General features: G+C 35.3%; 1 protein-coding gene across 1 annotated transcript in view; it reads right to left on the bottom strand.

Annotated features, from left to right (window-relative positions):
• The window catches only part of SLC36A4 (solute carrier family 36 member 4), a 51421-nt gene that overhangs the window by 26356 nt on the left and 7461 nt on the right, over positions 1-17604 (bottom strand). Inside the window, exons 2-6 of the mRNA XM_025893775.2 lie at positions 8173-8296; positions 6983-7073; positions 5450-5538; positions 4308-4403; positions 2412-2496 (exon numbers count right to left, since the gene is read on the bottom strand). Coding sequence (XP_025749560.1) covers positions 2412-2496; positions 4308-4403; positions 5450-5538; positions 6983-7073; positions 8173-8296 — 485 coding nt within the window. The remainder of the gene's footprint in view (positions 1-2411; positions 2497-4307; positions 4404-5449; positions 5539-6982; positions 7074-8172; positions 8297-17604) is intronic.

The following is a 17604-nucleotide window of genomic DNA, read 5'->3' as shown; positions in this document are numbered from 1 at the left end:
GATTTAAAATGGAGAGAGTGGGGATTTGAATTTGGATCTTCTGTCTCTAACGTCCATGGTCTTAGGTATCTCATATATTTTTTTCTGTTAATGTAATATTCCTTCCCCACTCTTCATGCCCATATATACTATTTTATCCACCTGAAATTTTCTAGAGTATCTTTGGGTAAGAACAGAGAGGAGCTACTATAACCACGATGGGCGAGAATCCTTGGAGGCACTACCCATCCCTTTCCCCCTGCCTAATGCTCACAATGACCTAATGGGACCAAGAACAGCCCTGTGGCAGTTACAGAGCAAGAGGTTCACACATCTGTATGGCAACTAAACTCTGACTTCTTTGATTTGATAAAATATTGCACCTTTGATTTTATGTAGATTAATGCGGTAATAAACTTAGAGTTTTTAACTCTAACAGTAGCAGTAATTGGTAAGGCATAATCAAGCGGTGTGTCTACTACTGGAGTCTGCTCTAAAATGTGGCAGTGAACATCTCTCACACTGCTGTTTCAGTGACCATCTGCCTGCTCTGCCGAGGCGAGGTGCTCACTATTGCTTTTAACTTTTCTCAAGTCTGAGTATCTTTTTCCATGTTGCTTTTTATACTTCAAAAGGATTTTTGTCCTTCTATCTACAGCAGGCATTCTCCTTACTTCCCAGAAAGTCACTTTTTCTACCTGGTCTTCTTAGAATATGTGCAAATTAGTTACATTCTTCCAATCTACTTTGGAAGCAACCGATAACATTTTGCAGGAGAAAGTCACCAACCCTAAGCTTATAGACATCTATTACATCATATGCACACACACAGCTAAAATCAGACAAGATCCTGTCCAACGATGAGCAGTTAATATACTGGGTGGCAGCTGGGTCACAGACCTATAGGTCTCAGCTTAATTCACATAACTTAGGGCACACTGCTCATGCTTTGTGAGAGTCAATTTACACATTCAAAAAATGAGCATTGTACATTACAGATAAGTTGTAAAGACTAAATGAAAAATGTTATACTTTATTAATGTAACATTGTAAGGCATTATTAGCATTATCCATAAATTCAAATCAAGCTTTTTGGTAGCTCTCTTAGGAGATATTAGAAAAGATACATTACTACCAAGCTGTACAATCCTAAAAAAGGATAATTTCCACTGTCTTCTATGTAAATGACTGGTAAAGTGGTGTGTCTTATCAGTTCTTAACAACAGATAGCCTCTTGACTGAGTTAATAGTCCAAAGAATGTGCAACTTGTGGAATTAAATACTTGTAAATCAAAAGCACATCATCTATAATGAGCAATGCTAATGAAAGCATCAACTCTCTTATTTAAAAAGAAGGGTTGACTCAATGAGCCTTTCCAACATTAAAAATCTAAGCTAGGCGCTTTAGCAAATTATGGCCCATACACCAAATCCAGCCTACCACTTAATTTTGCAAATATAACTTTATTGGGATATTACCATATATGTTTATATATTATTGTCTATGGCTAAGTTGAGAAGACCATATGGCCTGCAAAACTGAAAATATTTATTATCTGGCCCTTTCCAGAAAAAGTTTGCCATTCCTGGTCTAAATGTAAATGAAGCATACTTTATACTTGAAAAAGTGAGCCAAATATATACTTACATATCTACAGATTCTTTAGAAAACATATTCACATCATCATTTTGCATTAAAATACCTACAAGTACTATATATTACTATGTAAAATGCTACTATTGCACAATGCACATGTGCATAGTTAATAAAGGTTATTGATTAAAATAATGATTAAAGAAGAACAGGGTGAATGTACTAGTTACAAGCTAGAGCGCATACAGAAATGTGTTTTGGCATTGTTTTGATAGGGGAGCTTTTTTATTTCAGTGCTTTGCATGTTTGTTCAAATTGACAGTCTCTACCAAGACTGCAAACCACTTCCTTTTAAAGCAAACCCTAAAAGGATGGAGAGAATTACAGAATACCACACATTATGGACACAGTATCTTTTAGGCAATAGCAATAGTTACTGGATTTTAGTAATACCCACTTTTTACTTCACTTTTTAGGTTGCTGGCTAAAGCCTTATATATTTATTTATGAAAAATCAATCTAAAAATATGCTCCCCAAACATCTGTGTTTCTGCTTTGAGACCTAAATTTCAAGTATCTAAGAGTCAGTTAAATTTTGTCCAGTTCAGATCTGACAGAACAAACATTATTGATATATAATGGCAAGAAAAGTAAAATCAACAACAGTAGTGGAAAATCCAACTTACAAAAAAGAAGACTAAAGGAAAATTTCCAAAGTAACATGTTTTATGAAAGGAACACATTTCCATGTTCAACCATGGCTTACTCAGAGGAGATACGATGCCATAACTATGGACGTGGAAGAAACTGACCTCAATAACTGGAGAAAAATACTTACTTGTTTTACATTTTCAGCTAAGAAGACAATATAAACACTACAGAATCCCAGCTGTGTTATCACCAGAAAAAAGTCAACCACAGTCCTGAAAAGAGATACCCACAAATAAGTATCAATAAGAGCTGTTGATATATCAATATATTTTTCTCTTTTTAAACTATTTTAAAACATTTAATTATAGCTTATATTCTTTTCACTTCCTTAAAATAAGAAATAAACAAAATATGAATTTTCTACAAACAGCACACATTTGTGATCAGTATGTCTGAGCAAAAAGATGTTCCATTAAGTTAAAAGGCCAAAATTTCTCTATCACTTATTTCTGAAATTCAACAGTCTGAGTATCTGCTTATAAAATGATATCATGAAAACATTTCATCTTTTAGATTAGGCCCATCTCTCCTACTTCTCAAGATCTTTTTCTGATTAACCCAGTGTATTTTCTGGCCCTCCTGGCTTCATGTCATTTGGAAATATGAGGAATGAGCATGCTATCCACTATCCAAATCACTAATACGAACATGAGATGGGAGAGGACTGGGGGCATAGCCCTAAATCATAACACCAAAGACCCCTCCAGTAACTTAGCTCTGTTCTTATTGTTTAATGAGATACTTAAGAAAATTCTAGCTACATAAAATAGTGTACAGAGGGGGAAAGGGGATGTCACCAGTCAAATTAGCATAGTTTGGGTATCAAGTTATAAATATGTCTACATGTTATTAATATGCAGCCTATATTTCTCTATTTTGTTTGGACAACAATGAGTGATTACAACAGCATGCACCTACTAATTCTTTATAGTCTTTATTTGACCATTGATGTCAAGCTATCAAACAACGTGGTCTACAAATCTACACACCTCCCTTCTCTCATTTGAAATTGGAAGGGCCTGTGCCTATCTTCATTCTTGTCATAACTATAGCTCTCATAGTTCTTCAGGGATCTCCCTTGTAAATAATCTTGGTACCCTGCAATGAATTCAAGTTTCTTCTCTCTGATGAATTATATTTAAGTATTCCCTTAGGATCTTTTCATCCACCTTGGATTTTAGTATCCTACCAACAATCACTTCAGCCACATCTACCTGCAAGTCATTCTAGAGACAAAGCTGCCTCTACTCTGGGGCAGAAGAAGGAAGAAGATAGGGTTCTGGGGCAAATCTTTGAGCATTAGGCTGTTTTCTTCCTTCTTCTACATGGCATATCAAGAGCTCTGAGCAGCTCATAAACAAATCTAACTTCCTACAAATCCCCAGGAAGGCCATATTTAACCATAAACTCTACTAGCACTGTTTTTTGTCTTCCTTTAATTTCCATTGCACATATCACTTGTACCATAGTGAGCATTTTGTTGACTACCTATGCTTATTTTTCCAGTCCTGTATTCATCTGGCTTTGATCTGCCATGTCTACCAATGATAAAGTTACATTTAAACAATAAGATAGTAAAATTACTATTGTGCTAAAATACACACTTCATGTATCCTATGAGCATGTAGCTAAACACCACAATTTTATCTAAAATAATGAGATGGCAACATTTTGCTTGCTTTTTCTCCTTTCCTTAAAAACATAGTAACATGATTATGTCATAGGTTAGCCAGATGCTTTATAAATATCATTTTATTTAAACTACTGTAATAATCCTGTGAAGTATCACCATAAACTCATCTGATGGTGAGAAAACTAAAACCAAATGATAAATCAATTGACTCAGGTCATAAAACTGAAAAATGGTAGAGTTGAGATTTGAACCCAAGTCTGTGTAACTCTAAAGATTATGTTTATTCCCCCAGCTTTATCATACTTCTATTCATGTATCTTGTCAAATTAAAATACTTAAAAAGTAATATGATTTCTGTAGCCAGATATTAATAACACAGCAAGTGCTTACCGTCCCCATGCTGCTTGCTTCTGAAGACAGCTCCAAGGACTTACTTCCATAGCAAAACTCACAGTGTCACTATAACCTAATGTTGACTTTTTAAACCTGTAATTTAAGGACATACATGCATATGAAAAAAGAAAATTTGAAGTTGGTCCATAAATCCAACCCTTGAAAAGAATATCAAATAAATAGGAATTAATAAATGCAAGGCTATGCACCAACAGAAGAGTTTTTGAAATTTCAAGATCTGCATGCTCTATGTCTCATGAAATTTTAAATCTGCTATTTTTACCAATGTATTAGTTTTTATCTGCTGTTAAAGCTTACATATTTGTAGAAGTTATATAATGTAATATTTGTGCTTCACTAATTTAAATATGTAACTATTTCAATTACCAAAAAACATCAACTACATTGTTCATGCCTAAATTATTTATTCTTAGAAGGGCATTATTTTATACATCTACACAGGCTTTACAACATATTTACACATAAACTATCTTACCCAATACTCAGCCTCATGAGATAGGCATTATTTTCCCTTGTTCTCTTTCCCACTTTTTTTTCAAGTATCATTGTTATTTAAAGATCATAAATGACTTGCCCAAAGTTTTAAGAACATTTAACAACAATAACAAAAAGAGTTAAGATTAGACTATTAGTTTACTAGAAGAGGCAATACTTATTTTTTAAATAGTCCATTGTGCCGTAGAAACATTTCATGAAAAAACAAAGAATAAAGAAGATTATTTTACTATTTACCAACCCACATATCAGCAAAGAACACCAAAGGCACCATACCCTAAAATGAATTCCTAACAAATTGAAGACCATCACTCTATAATTAAAAGTAGTGTTGTGGCTTCCATTTCCCCCATGTCTTCCTTGATTTTTTTAAATTTACATGGAAAGAAAGCATTCCATTTCATTAACAGGGCTATATTTTTTTAAAAAGTAAATATATTCTGACCAGATTTCAATCACAGGAAATATTATCTTTTCCCATATTCATTATTTTAGACTTGTCTACATAACAGATTAGAGGAAATATGATTGTTAGTTGCAAAGCACAGTTAAGACTATCTGATGCTTTAAATAAATACACAGCTTTAAAATAAATAGAATACACTTAACAAATCCTCATTTACCTCTGACACAGAAAGTGACTGCAGCGTACCAAAATGTGCATACAGTGAACAGAAATAATTCCTATAAACACAAGGCTGATTGGTCCAAGCTGTGGGGGAAAAATGTATAGGATTAAATATTTAAGTTTAACAAAAATTACGTTGTCTTATAAGCAATGAGACAATGGACTACTCATTTGTGTGAATCAATTTTGTTGGACAAAATGATTAGTCATTTGCATATAGGAAAATTCATAAACTTGATACTGAAAGAATTTCAGCAATACTTAAGAAAAGCACATATGACTATCCCATCAGCTTGCTAAGCCAAACCTATGAACATAGAGAAGAGCTGTGAGAACACATCACACTTAACATGGGATGGCAAGTCTATGACTATCAGTGTCCCACGGTGATAATCAGATGCAACTATGAATCGTTATCTGAAAGACTAAAGAGCACGATACTAATCTGGGATTGTGCTTATTGAGCACTTACTATGTGAGGAACTATGCCTAAAAAAAGATTATTTGAAAAAGCGGTACATAAAAAATTTCAAATATTTGTTTACTAAAATTAAAGTAATGCCTGGATTGTTGAGACCTAGACAAATTATTGTCAAAATTTATTTTTATAATCAGAAATGTTTAGGTCTCTAAATTAGGGTGAGCAAGTCAAACGCAGAGAAAGATGACAGTTAAAACTCTTTTTAGAAAACTGGTAAGGCTTTAAATCTCTAATAAAAGGTTAAATAGGGGTGCCTAGATGGCTCAGTCGGTTAAGCATCTGCCTTTGGCTCAGGTTCATGATCTCAGGGTCCTGGGATGGAGCCCCATGTCGGGCTCCCTGCTCAGCAGGGAGTCTGCTTCTCCCTCTCCCTCTGCCCCTCCCTTCACTCGTGCTCTCCTCTCAATTACTCTGTCTCAAATAAATAAAATCTTTTTTAAAAATTAAAAAAATAAAAGAGGTTAAATATAATTTCATTACTTCATAAGTGAATTCTCCCTTACTGAGATTCTCTGTAATGACAATAACTGGTTCCAACAACACTTTGCACATTTATTTTCAAACAATATTGTTACTCCTTTTCTTAACTCTTACTCTTTAAATCTGAAAACCACATATTTTATTCTGAATCTAAAAAACAATAAAATTTCACCAATACAAATAATCTACTCTATAAATATATTTGTTGATATGAGTACATTGCTTATATCCCTGAAAATCGAAAAGAATAACAAGATATAACCATACTTGGAAAAATTGAATACTATTTTAGGATCTTTCTGTCAAATACTACCAAGTATTTGGAAGTAAAGTAATTAAACAGAAAGTTAAATAGTTAAACAGAAATTAAGTAATTAAACGGAAATGAAAAGAGTAATTCTTATTTTTGTTAAATTAAATTATCAGTGTTCACATAATCTTATCAGTACAATCTCATTGTCACTTGGTCAGGTTATATGTGACTAGGCCAGAGGTTAGCTTATAATTTTTGCTGTAATTAAGACTGATAACTGTAATTTAACTAGAGTTCACAAAGATAAGTCTTACCACTATGCCTGCATTTTTTATTGCCAGTGGAAGCCCTAACAGGCCAGTTCCAATATTTCCTTTAAGAAGATGCATAAGAGTTTGCACAAATCTGAAAAGTAAAAGGTGTAAGATTTTAGGAAAAAAGCTAATAAAATCACATGGGGACTGAAAATCAATCTCGGCAAGGACTCAAATAACATTTCCACTCAACCAGAAGTTGAATAGGCCAGAGGTCATACTGGTTCACGTGCTACCTTTGCCATTTAAAAGGAGAATACAGAGGGTTATTATGGAGATTAAATGAGATTTAACTGAAAGTATTTTTGTACATATTAAAGAAATACAGAAAAGGTAATTTTCTTTTAAGATCCCTGGCAGCTATGACACTCAGAATAATGTAGAAGGTTATATACAGCTAGGCTGATAAGACAAAGCAATTTAGTGACACTGTCTATGTAATCATGGCACTAAACACATTTGATCTATGATTATCAACCTAACAGGAAGTTAATTAAAAGAAAAAGCACACAAGTTTTAAAACTATGTGTATCATCAGATAAGATAAATACTAATTTAGACATCATGTACTCCCTAAGGAATTTCATCAAAATTTCCAAGAGGCATTTGAAGGAAGTCATTTGACCAAGAAAAAATAAACTAGGAATAGCCCAAATTTTAAACTTATGAAACAAACATGCTTGCCTAAATTTTTTTTTAGTTTATAATATTCTTTTCTGATCAACTAAAATGTAACTTTTGCTTAATTGTTAAGTTACTATTAGAGTAAAAACTTACTCAAATCTATTAATGATGACAAAATAACAAAAGCAGTTCTACAAGATTCCACTGCCTTCCCACCACCACGACTTTGCTTGATACCATTCACTCAGCATAAAGAAATGTTTACTACCTCCAATCGTCTAACTCCTAGCCATTTCAGAAGCCACTGCTCTTAAAATTTCTATTCCTTTCAATCAGATCTCCCTTCTTGCAAGATCCATAGCATGGGACATGTACGATCACTGGAATTCCCACACACTGCTCTGTATTTTGGATGCATTTCTTCTTTCCCAAATGGACTATAAATACCTTGACAATATCTTACTCATCTGTGTGTCTTCTGTAGTATCTAGGAAAGTGCTTTACCTACAGAAGATTACAAAATATATACTAAATGAAAAGGAGACATATAACCCCGTAACACTTACGAAATACCCTCTTGATCATCAAGCTGGTAATGCTTCTGAACAGGAAGGAGCTCTTGTTCATGCTCTTCATCTGATGTCCCATCAAAATTCTGCTCGTTTATTAAGGGCCTCATTACATCCATATCTTCAAAAAGAAAAACAAAGTACTTCACTATGTTGTTTAACACTGAGTTAAAGCTGGTATGAATGAATTTTTTAAAAGAAGGACATACCACTTGTACTTATCTTTACTATTTCCCCCTAGGATCACACTAACACTCTGAGTTTTAGTGTATTTAAAAAACAATTAGACTTATTTGCTGGTTATTTTGTTTGGACAAAGCAGTGCAAAGTGCAAAGCTTAAGTATTCAATGCAAAATTTTTCTCATTTGTCTATATGAGGTTTTTAGCAAATGATCACAGAGTTATGAGATAAAAAATGTGAATAATCGGAGCACTTGGGAGGCTCAGTTGGTTAAGTGTCTGCCTTTGGCTGGGGTCATGATCCCAGGGACCTGGGATCGAGCCCCGCATCGGGCTCTTTGCTCAGCGGGGTGCCTGCTTCTCCCTCTCCCTCCCGCTCCCCCTGCTCGTACTCTCTCTCTGTCAAATAAATCAACAAAATCTTTTTAAAAATGTGAATAATTAAATGAATTTTTACCTCTTTTAGCTTCAATCATACTGTATACATAAATAGTAATCATATTTTTAAATACTTTAAGAAAATTATAGCAGGGGTGGGGGGAGGGGCAGAGGGAAAGGGAGAGAATCTTAAGCAGGCTCCATGCCCAACATTGAGCCCAATATGGGGCTCGATCTCATGACCCTGAGATCATGACATAAGCTGAAACCAAGAGTCAGATGCTTAAGCACCTGAGCCATCCAGGCACCCCCACAAAATGTATTCTTATATCTAACAATTTTTAGCAAGATGGGTGATGACATTAGTCATCACTGTCTGCCTTATTCTAGTAAAATTCACTAAACTAAAATTTATTGAGATGACTGATATGCATTAGCAAGGTGTGAAGTATAGGATATTTTAAAGAAATGAAAGATTGTTCCATTCAAATAAATATAATAAACCTACAAACCATACAATTGGGGTAACCTAAATTGTTAGGAATGACTGACATATAATTTTTAAAAACTTTTTATTTTGGAATAATTTTAAATTTATATTAAATTTACAAGAAGAATACAGAAAAACTCCTATGTATCCTTTACAGACTTACTAATTTTTAACATTTTGCCATGTTTGCCTTTTCTCTTTCAAATGCATATCACTTTTTCTGAACTGTGTGAGAGTAGGTTACATGTATTGTACCACTTTACCCTATAGTTGGCATGTACTCTAAGAACAAGAAGTTCTTGAATATTCACATCACAGTCAACAAATTCAGTTTAATATTGATGCAATATGTTAATCTACATTCCATATTCCAATTTCATCAACTGTACCAACAAAGTTCTCTTAGCAGTTGTTTTCAGCACAGGATCATGTATTGGATTTAGTTGAGTTATTCGACTGGTGACCTTGCCATTATGTCTTTTATGACGCCCTTAATCCTCCTTTTTTTCTCCCTTAATCTTTTACTATCTCGTTTGTCAGGTTTGTCAGATATCCTCTGGGGGCACCTGGGTGACTCAGTTGGTTAAGCATCCAACTCTTGATTTAGGCTCAGGGTCGTGACATCGAGCCCCACGTTGGGCTCCATGCTCAGCAGGGAGTCTGTTTTGAGATTCTCTCTTTCCCTTGGCCCCTCCCCCATCTCTAAAATAAAATAAATCTTTAAAAAAATGGTATCCTCTGAATTCCACCTATTACCTATACAAAAATTAATGGTCTTATTCTACTTTTGCTATTTATTTATTTATTTCCCAGAAAAACCACACTACTCTCCTGCCCTCCCAGAAATGCCTTTCTTTTATTCTCTCATTTTTTTGTTGTTGTTGTTGTGTTCTATTTTGGCAATATATATGATGCTTTACACATTGTTATTCCAATCATGTCTCCACCCATGTCTTAGACTTATATCTATAATCAGTATATTAAATGCTTGCTATCAGTCCTCTGCCAAAGTATTCTCAGTCTTCCCTTGGCTGGAAGAAGTTCATTCTCTTGTGGACTGTGAATCACAATGACATGTAGGACTTGATAAAATACAAATTGATGTACTTCACCCCAAAGCCTCTGATTCAGCAGGCCTGGGGTGGGCCTGAGAATATGCATTTCTAACTTCCCGGGTGATTCTGATGTTGCTGCTTTGGGAACCACACTTTGAGAACCACTGCTCTAGTAGATTCTTGAGCATGGGCTCCCGGGCACAGTATTCCCTAAGTTATCGCATGCTTTAAACTGTTTTTCTATAGCCTTCATATGAAGGACAGCTAGATATAACACCTTTGACTCACTTTCTATTCTTGAGTTTCTTGAAGATACTGTTCCACTCTTGCCTTGCTATATAAGCTACTCTTGAGAAGTCTGATGCCAAACTAATTTTCTCAGCCATTGTATACTTTGTCCTTTTTGCTTGAAATCCTGAGGAATTTCTTTGACTTTAAGATCTAATGGTTTTACTATGGTATGTCTTGGGTTTAAGCATTCTGAGTCAATTTTCCCAGGGACACACTGGGCCTTTTTGACATGTAGATTTATGTTTTCTCTTATTTCTGGAAATTTTTCTTGGATTATAACTTTGAATATTTGTTTAGTTCAAATATTTTGTTTTTCTTCTTTAGAGATGCCAATTATATGTCGGATCTCCTCTGCCTGTCTTCCATTTCAACCACTTTCTCTTTGACCCTTTTGATGTCTTCCTTTACCTTCTTTGAAACTAAATGAGTCTATTAAATTTTCATTTCAACATGTTCTCCTTTGGACACCTTGTACTTTATTACTGATTTGTGATTCTTCCTACTGCTAGGCAGGTCATGGACAGGGATCCTAATTTCAGAGTGGTGCCTTCTGTCGGCATAGTGAAGTTCAGTTTATCTAAGGGATGACATTGACTTACTGGGGTTACAGGGAGTAATTGGTATGCCTCTGGTTCTCTTTTATTTATGCAGGATATTCAATTCCCTACCCACCCCCCACCCCTTGCCCCTTACTTCCTTCTTTCTCTTCACCTCCAGGTATCAGAGGGACATCTCAACTGCTCCTTTTATCTCCTCCTCCAGAAGCAATGTTTTGCCAAGGCTACTGTGCTTCTACACCTCCTAACCACCTCTCCTCTTTCCCAGGGTTTCTAAAGACCTTCTTTAGAGAGTCCTTGCAGCAGCAACAGGAACTCTGAAATTTGCTGTTTGTTTTCCTACTCATAGATAATTTGAGGTTTGTGGTATCTTGGGTCTCCTACAAATGCTAAAAGAATAACTTCATGAATGGTTGACTTGTGCTCCTTTTCGAATTCACAGGTTTTGTGGGGAGGACATGTGAAGAGATTAGGATTTAGGTAGTCTCTATTATCCCTAACTGGAATTCATGACAACAGTTTTTCATAAAAGTAAAGTTATGCTTTAAGATATTAGAAGATGCTTTAGCTTCGTAATATATATCTTTGTAAGGCATTTTGAAATCAGGCAGTGTGGTCAGCCTTGTTCTTCTTTTTCAAGATTGTTTTAGGTATTTGGGGTCTTTTGTAATTAAAACAGTATGATATTGGCATAAAGATAGACATATAGACCAATGAAACAGAATAGAGAGCCCAGAAATCAATCTATGCGTATATGGTCAACTGATCTTTGACAAGGGTGCCAGGAATGCACAATTGGTAAAAAGTGTCTTCAACAAATGGTCCTAGGAAAACTGAATATCCACATGCACAGGAATGAAAGTCTTTATCTCATACCATACACAAAAATCAACTCAAAACATATTAAAGACTTAAATACTTGAAAAACCTTCAGACATTGGTTTTGGCAATGATTTCATGAATATGACGCCAAAAGCACAGGAAACAAAAGCAAAAATAGGCAAGTGGGACTACATTAAACTAAAAAGCTTCTGCACACCAAAAGAAACAATCGACATAGTGAAAAGCCAACCTACAGAATGGGAAAGAATATTTGCAACTATATATTTGATAAAGGGTTAATTTCTAAAATATATAAGAAACTCCTACAACCTAAGAGCAGAAAAACCTAGTGAACCAATTAATAAATTGGCTAAAGATTTAAACAGATATTTCTCCAAAGAAGATATACAAATGATCAACAGGTTTATGGAAAGATGTTCAGTGTCACTAATCATCAGGGAAATGTGAATTAAAACCACAATAAAATATCACTTCACACCTGTTAGGGTGGCCATTATCAAAAAAACAAAAGGCAACAAGTATTGGTGAGGTTGTGGCAAGATTGGAACTCTTGTACAGTTAGTGGGAATGCAAAATATTGCAGCTGTGAAGGAAAACAGTATAGAGATTCCTCAAAAAATTAAAAACAGAAGTACCATACGCCCCAGCAGTCCCACTTCTGAGTACCTACCCAAAAGTATTGAAATCAGGAACTCGAAGAGATGCTAATACTCCCATGCTCAGTTTAGTGTTATTCATGATAGCCAGCATGTAGAAACAATGTGCACTGACAGATAAATGGATAAACAAAATAGGATGTATATATACAATGGAATATTATTTAGCCTTAAAAAAGAAACTCTGCAATATGCAACAACCTGGATGAAACTTGAAGACATTAGGCTAAACGAAATAAGCTAGTCACAGAAGTTCAAATACCACGATTCCACCTATATGAGGAATCTAAAATAGTCAAAGTCATAGAAGCAAAGATTAGTGTGGTGGTTGTCAGTGGGGAGGGGAGAACAGGGAGTTGCTAATCAACATGTATGAAATTTCAGTTATGCAAGATGAGTAAGTTCCAGAGATCTGACATACAACATTGTGCCTATGGATGATAATACTGTATTGTCACTTAATATCTGTTAAGAGGCTAAATCTCATGATGTGTTCATGCTATAATTTAAAAAACAAGACACTGGAAAAAGTGCTTGAATACAGTTTATTCTTAAGTCATTTAAATATTCTTCCTCTAGGGGCACATGGGTGACTCAGTCGGTTAAGTAGTCTGACTCTTGATTTGGGCTCAGGTCATGATCTCAGGGTCCTGGGATCAAGCCCCACATCAGGCTCTGCACTCAGCAACAAGTCTACTTAAGACTCTCTCTCTTCCTTTTCCTCTGCCCCTCCCTCAATCACTACCATAATCTCTCTAAAATAAATAAATAAATAAATAAATAAAATCTCTTAAAAAAATATATTCTTCCTCTAATAATATTACTAATATGTGTAAAGTAAAATCCAATGAATTATCCAAAGTTCCAAATGGCTAGAGGCTAAATTAATGAGGATTTTCTATAATTCAAATTCCCCAACTTTGCCCTTAGGTAGTTTTTCTAATCCTTTGATCTGTAGGACATTCTCCACAGACTATTTTGTAGGATTTCCTCATTTCTTTTTCTTCAGTATCAAAAGTGGCTCAGCCTAAACCTGTGCACAGTGAAAATTAAATGTTTCTCAGTATTAGAGAGCTAATACTGGGATATCTACTACATCACATTTATTCTGGTGTCTATTAATATTACAAATGATGTTCATCTTTTGTTTGAACAGATTCTACATCCTTTTCTGTTATACTCTATACAAAGAAAATTGATACTTTATCTTATAAAACCACTGTATTAGTTTGCTAGGGCTGCCATAACAAGGTATGACAAAGTGGGTGGCTTAAACAGAAATTATTTAACAGTTCTGAAGGCTAGAAGTCCAAAATGAAGATGTCGATATGGTTGGTTCCTTCTGAGAGCTAGGAGAGAAGGATCAGTTCCAGGCTTTTCTCCTTGGCTTATAGATGGCTGTCTTCAAGTTCCTAGGGCATTCTCCCCATATGCGTGTCTGTGTCTTTATTTCCCCTTATTATAAGAACACAAGTCATACCAGATTAGTGGCCCACCCCGCTCCATTGTGGCCTTATCTTAACTAATTACATCTACAATGATTCTATTGTTAAATAAGGTCACTTAGGGACTGAAGGTTAGGACTTCAATATGAATTTAATCGATAACAATCAACATTTTTTGTTGCATCATCTTTAAACAGAAACGTGTTAATATTTTCATTCCAAAATTTATTCCATTGCCCTTGCTGACTCAAGTTCATTTGCATTTTTATTCATTCAGCTATTCAAATTGTCAGCTACTTGAACTCTCTAATTTCTTTCTGCCAGAGGATATACAGTATGTTTTGTGCACTACTAAGCACATTATTTAAGTTCTTCATAAAGATAATTATCCCTACCAATATTTCAAAAACTGAACAATCTGTTATTTGAAGCATACCTCCCAAGAGATCACAGCAGCAATGGGAAGTCTGAAAAAAATTTTCTCACAACTTAAAAAAATATGAACTCTGAAGGATAAAGTTTACTTTTAATGGCATCACCAAATAATTTATTTTTAATATCTTGTAGTTAAACCTGAATATATAGAAGTGTTAAAATAATCTACAAGTACTAGTTCTACTAGTTCTATAATTCACAGAATCTAGTTTTTATAATAATAGGATTTCAAGGTACACTCAAATTCTCAACTAAAAGTTAGCTGGGCTCTCAGTCACTCTTAACAAATTTACACTGAGTAGCAACTGTCTTGTTTAATTTTAACAGTGTAATGCCTTATGGTTTAAACTTTTCCCCACTTCTTAAATTCATTATTTCTCAATTTCATGTGGTTTAGGAAACATTAAATATGACTTACATGAAAAGTAACTTTTCACATATATTTCTTTGGTCTAAATCCATTTGTCTCACCCCTCGCCTTATTAAAACCTTAATAAAAATTTAATAATTCCAGGAAACTTCTCAAACTGTAACAATGAGATTAAAGAGTCAATTTTTTAAAGTTGAAACTATTTGAAATAAAAATAATTCTTAACAATGTTAGGAATTTAAGAAGTACACATTTATAAACTGTTTTTGAATCAACCATTATTTTTTTTAAAAGATTTTATTTATTTATTTGAGAGAAAGAGTACAAGCTGGGGAGAGAGCCAGAGGAAGAGGGAGAAGCAGACTCCCCACTGAGCAGGGAGCCCGATGTGGGATTCAATCACCAGGACCCTGGGATCATGACCTGAGCCGAAGGCAGACGCTTAACCGACTGAGCCACCCAAGTGCCCCTCGAATCGACCATTAAAGCGTTGTGACACATTATTAGCTAAGTTCTAAGTATATGCTTAAATGTATTTTTAAAAACTACATTTAAAAAAATAACTCTCTAAGACTTTCTCTGCGGTTTGGCCTATATTCTTTGGGTAACATTACATACTAAGAAATATATATCTATTAAATAAAGTAAACTAAGAGTAGGTGAAGAAATCAGGTTTTAGGGTTGATTATATTAGCTTGAATGATACAAAATAGTTACTGAATCTAAAGAATACATTAAAAGACATCTAACTACAAATATCGGGAAAGTGATATACTTACATACCCAAGAAGTTGCATCTTTAAATGGTAAGAGCCCGCTGAAGCCTGGATTTCTGAGGATGAGATTTATTAATAGAGTCGGCCAATCATTTATAACTTTTAGAAGCTCCAGGTAATACTTAAATATAAGATGAGAAACTGTATTTTTGTTCCAAAGTTTGGCATACAGTATAGCAAAATGCAGTAATATTGTTTTCTTATATTTAACTCTTGAATTCTTTAGGAGAGGTTTTAGCACTGGCATAAGCCACGGGAATGAGTGGGACATTCCAGATTAGAGAATATGCACCTCCTTGATTAACTTTAGAGTTACTTAATGCAAATATATATGGCAAAAGATTAGCTGGAAAGCTTGAAAAGATTTTCCTAACAGTGCTAAGGACTCTGGACTTGATCCTATAAGCTGTGAAAAGCCAGAGAAAGAATTCAAGTTGAAATGATCAGACCTGCATTTGGGTGTATCACCTTGGCAGCGGTGTCAAGGATCAATAGGAAAAACAGCAGCATTAACTGGCAGCGGTGTCAAGGATCAATAGGAAAAACAGCAGCATTAACGTCAGAAAGACCAATCAGAACACAGTACAGGCAAGAGATTGGTGAGGGCTTGAATTAAGTTAACTTGGTTGAGGAGGAAAGAATGGTTACTGAAAGGAGAGAAACAATAAGACTCATTGACCAACTAGATGTGGAAGATAAAGGAGTAGAGGACGCTTCCTAGGTGACTGTTATGGAGAAAACTGAATGGATGCTGATATCCCTGCGAAAGGAAACACAGGGAGACAGTGTGGTGTGTCCAGAGCCCCTGATCACAAATTTTTTTTAAGATTTTATTTATTTATTTGACAGAGAGAGACAGCGAGAGAGGGAACACAAGCAGGGGGAGTGGGAGAGGGAGAAGCAGACTTCCCGTGGAGCAGGGAGCCCAATGTGGGGCTCGATCCCAGGACCCTGGGATCATGACCTGAGCCGAAGACAGACGCTTAACGACTGAGCTACCCAGGCGCCCGTGATCACACATTTAAAAGCCTGGGTTGAATCTCAGTCCTACCAGTACTAGTTCTGGGAATCTAAGCTAGTCTGGTGACTTTAGTTCTGCCATAGGGATTGATTTCTCTTCCCTAAGCGGCCTTTTTCCTCTTGCTTCTGGCCTTCACGTATGTTGTTCCCTCCTGAATCATACTCTATTCTCCCATTCCCTGTTCTTCCCTTCCAATTTTGTATAACTACTTTGTCTAACTATTCCCTCCTCATCTTTCAGGCCTCCGTTTAGACACCACTATTTCTCATTAGCTTCCTTAACCCCAAGTCTGGCTTAAGTCTCTCCCCCTGGGTGTCCCCACAGCACCCTATAAACCTCCTGTAATACCCTGTATTGTAATGGCCCATTCTATTCGTCTGCATTCTCCATGAAGAGACAGCAGTGATGTCTGACTTGTCTGTTAGTGTATCCTCAATATTTGGAACATAGTAGATGCTCAACAAATGAAGAAATAAATGCATAAAAGAGAAAGCAGCATGTTAAGAGGAAATATGAGTTTAATTTTTTAAATCATGCAACCTGAAATTATATCCTGAATGAGCAGTTAGAAACAGGGTCTGGAAGGAGAAAATTTGGGGCTAAGTGTAAAGATTTATATCAGAATTATATCAGAATGCAGGTAATAAATAGCTGGGATCAAAAGGCAGGATGAGGTCACTCAGAGATCGTACGGAGAAGAATAGAGCTGAAGACAGAATAACAGAGATCCACTAACATTTTAAATTCTAGTAAAAAGTTGGCAAAAGTAACTGAAAAGGAATGATTGAAGCCTCCACTGAGTTTGGTACAACAGACATCTAAAATTGTAAGCAAAAGATTGAAGTTTTCAAATCAGTCTTGTCAAGAACCACCATCCCTTCCTGGTGAGCAGTTTCTGGCTCAGGTTCAAGGAAGGCAGCACCACTCACCA

The sequence above is a fragment of the Callorhinus ursinus genome, unplaced genomic scaffold (assembly GCF_003265705.2).
Source record: "Callorhinus ursinus isolate GAN/ISIS: 27379988/994484 unplaced genomic scaffold, GSC_fseal_2.0 scaffold76, whole genome shotgun sequence".
In the NCBI taxonomy this organism is placed as follows: Eukaryota; Metazoa; Chordata; class Mammalia; order Carnivora; family Otariidae; genus Callorhinus; species Callorhinus ursinus.
Note: the sequence above shows the minus strand (reverse complement) of the source record. Positions and strands in the feature narration are given on the sequence as shown.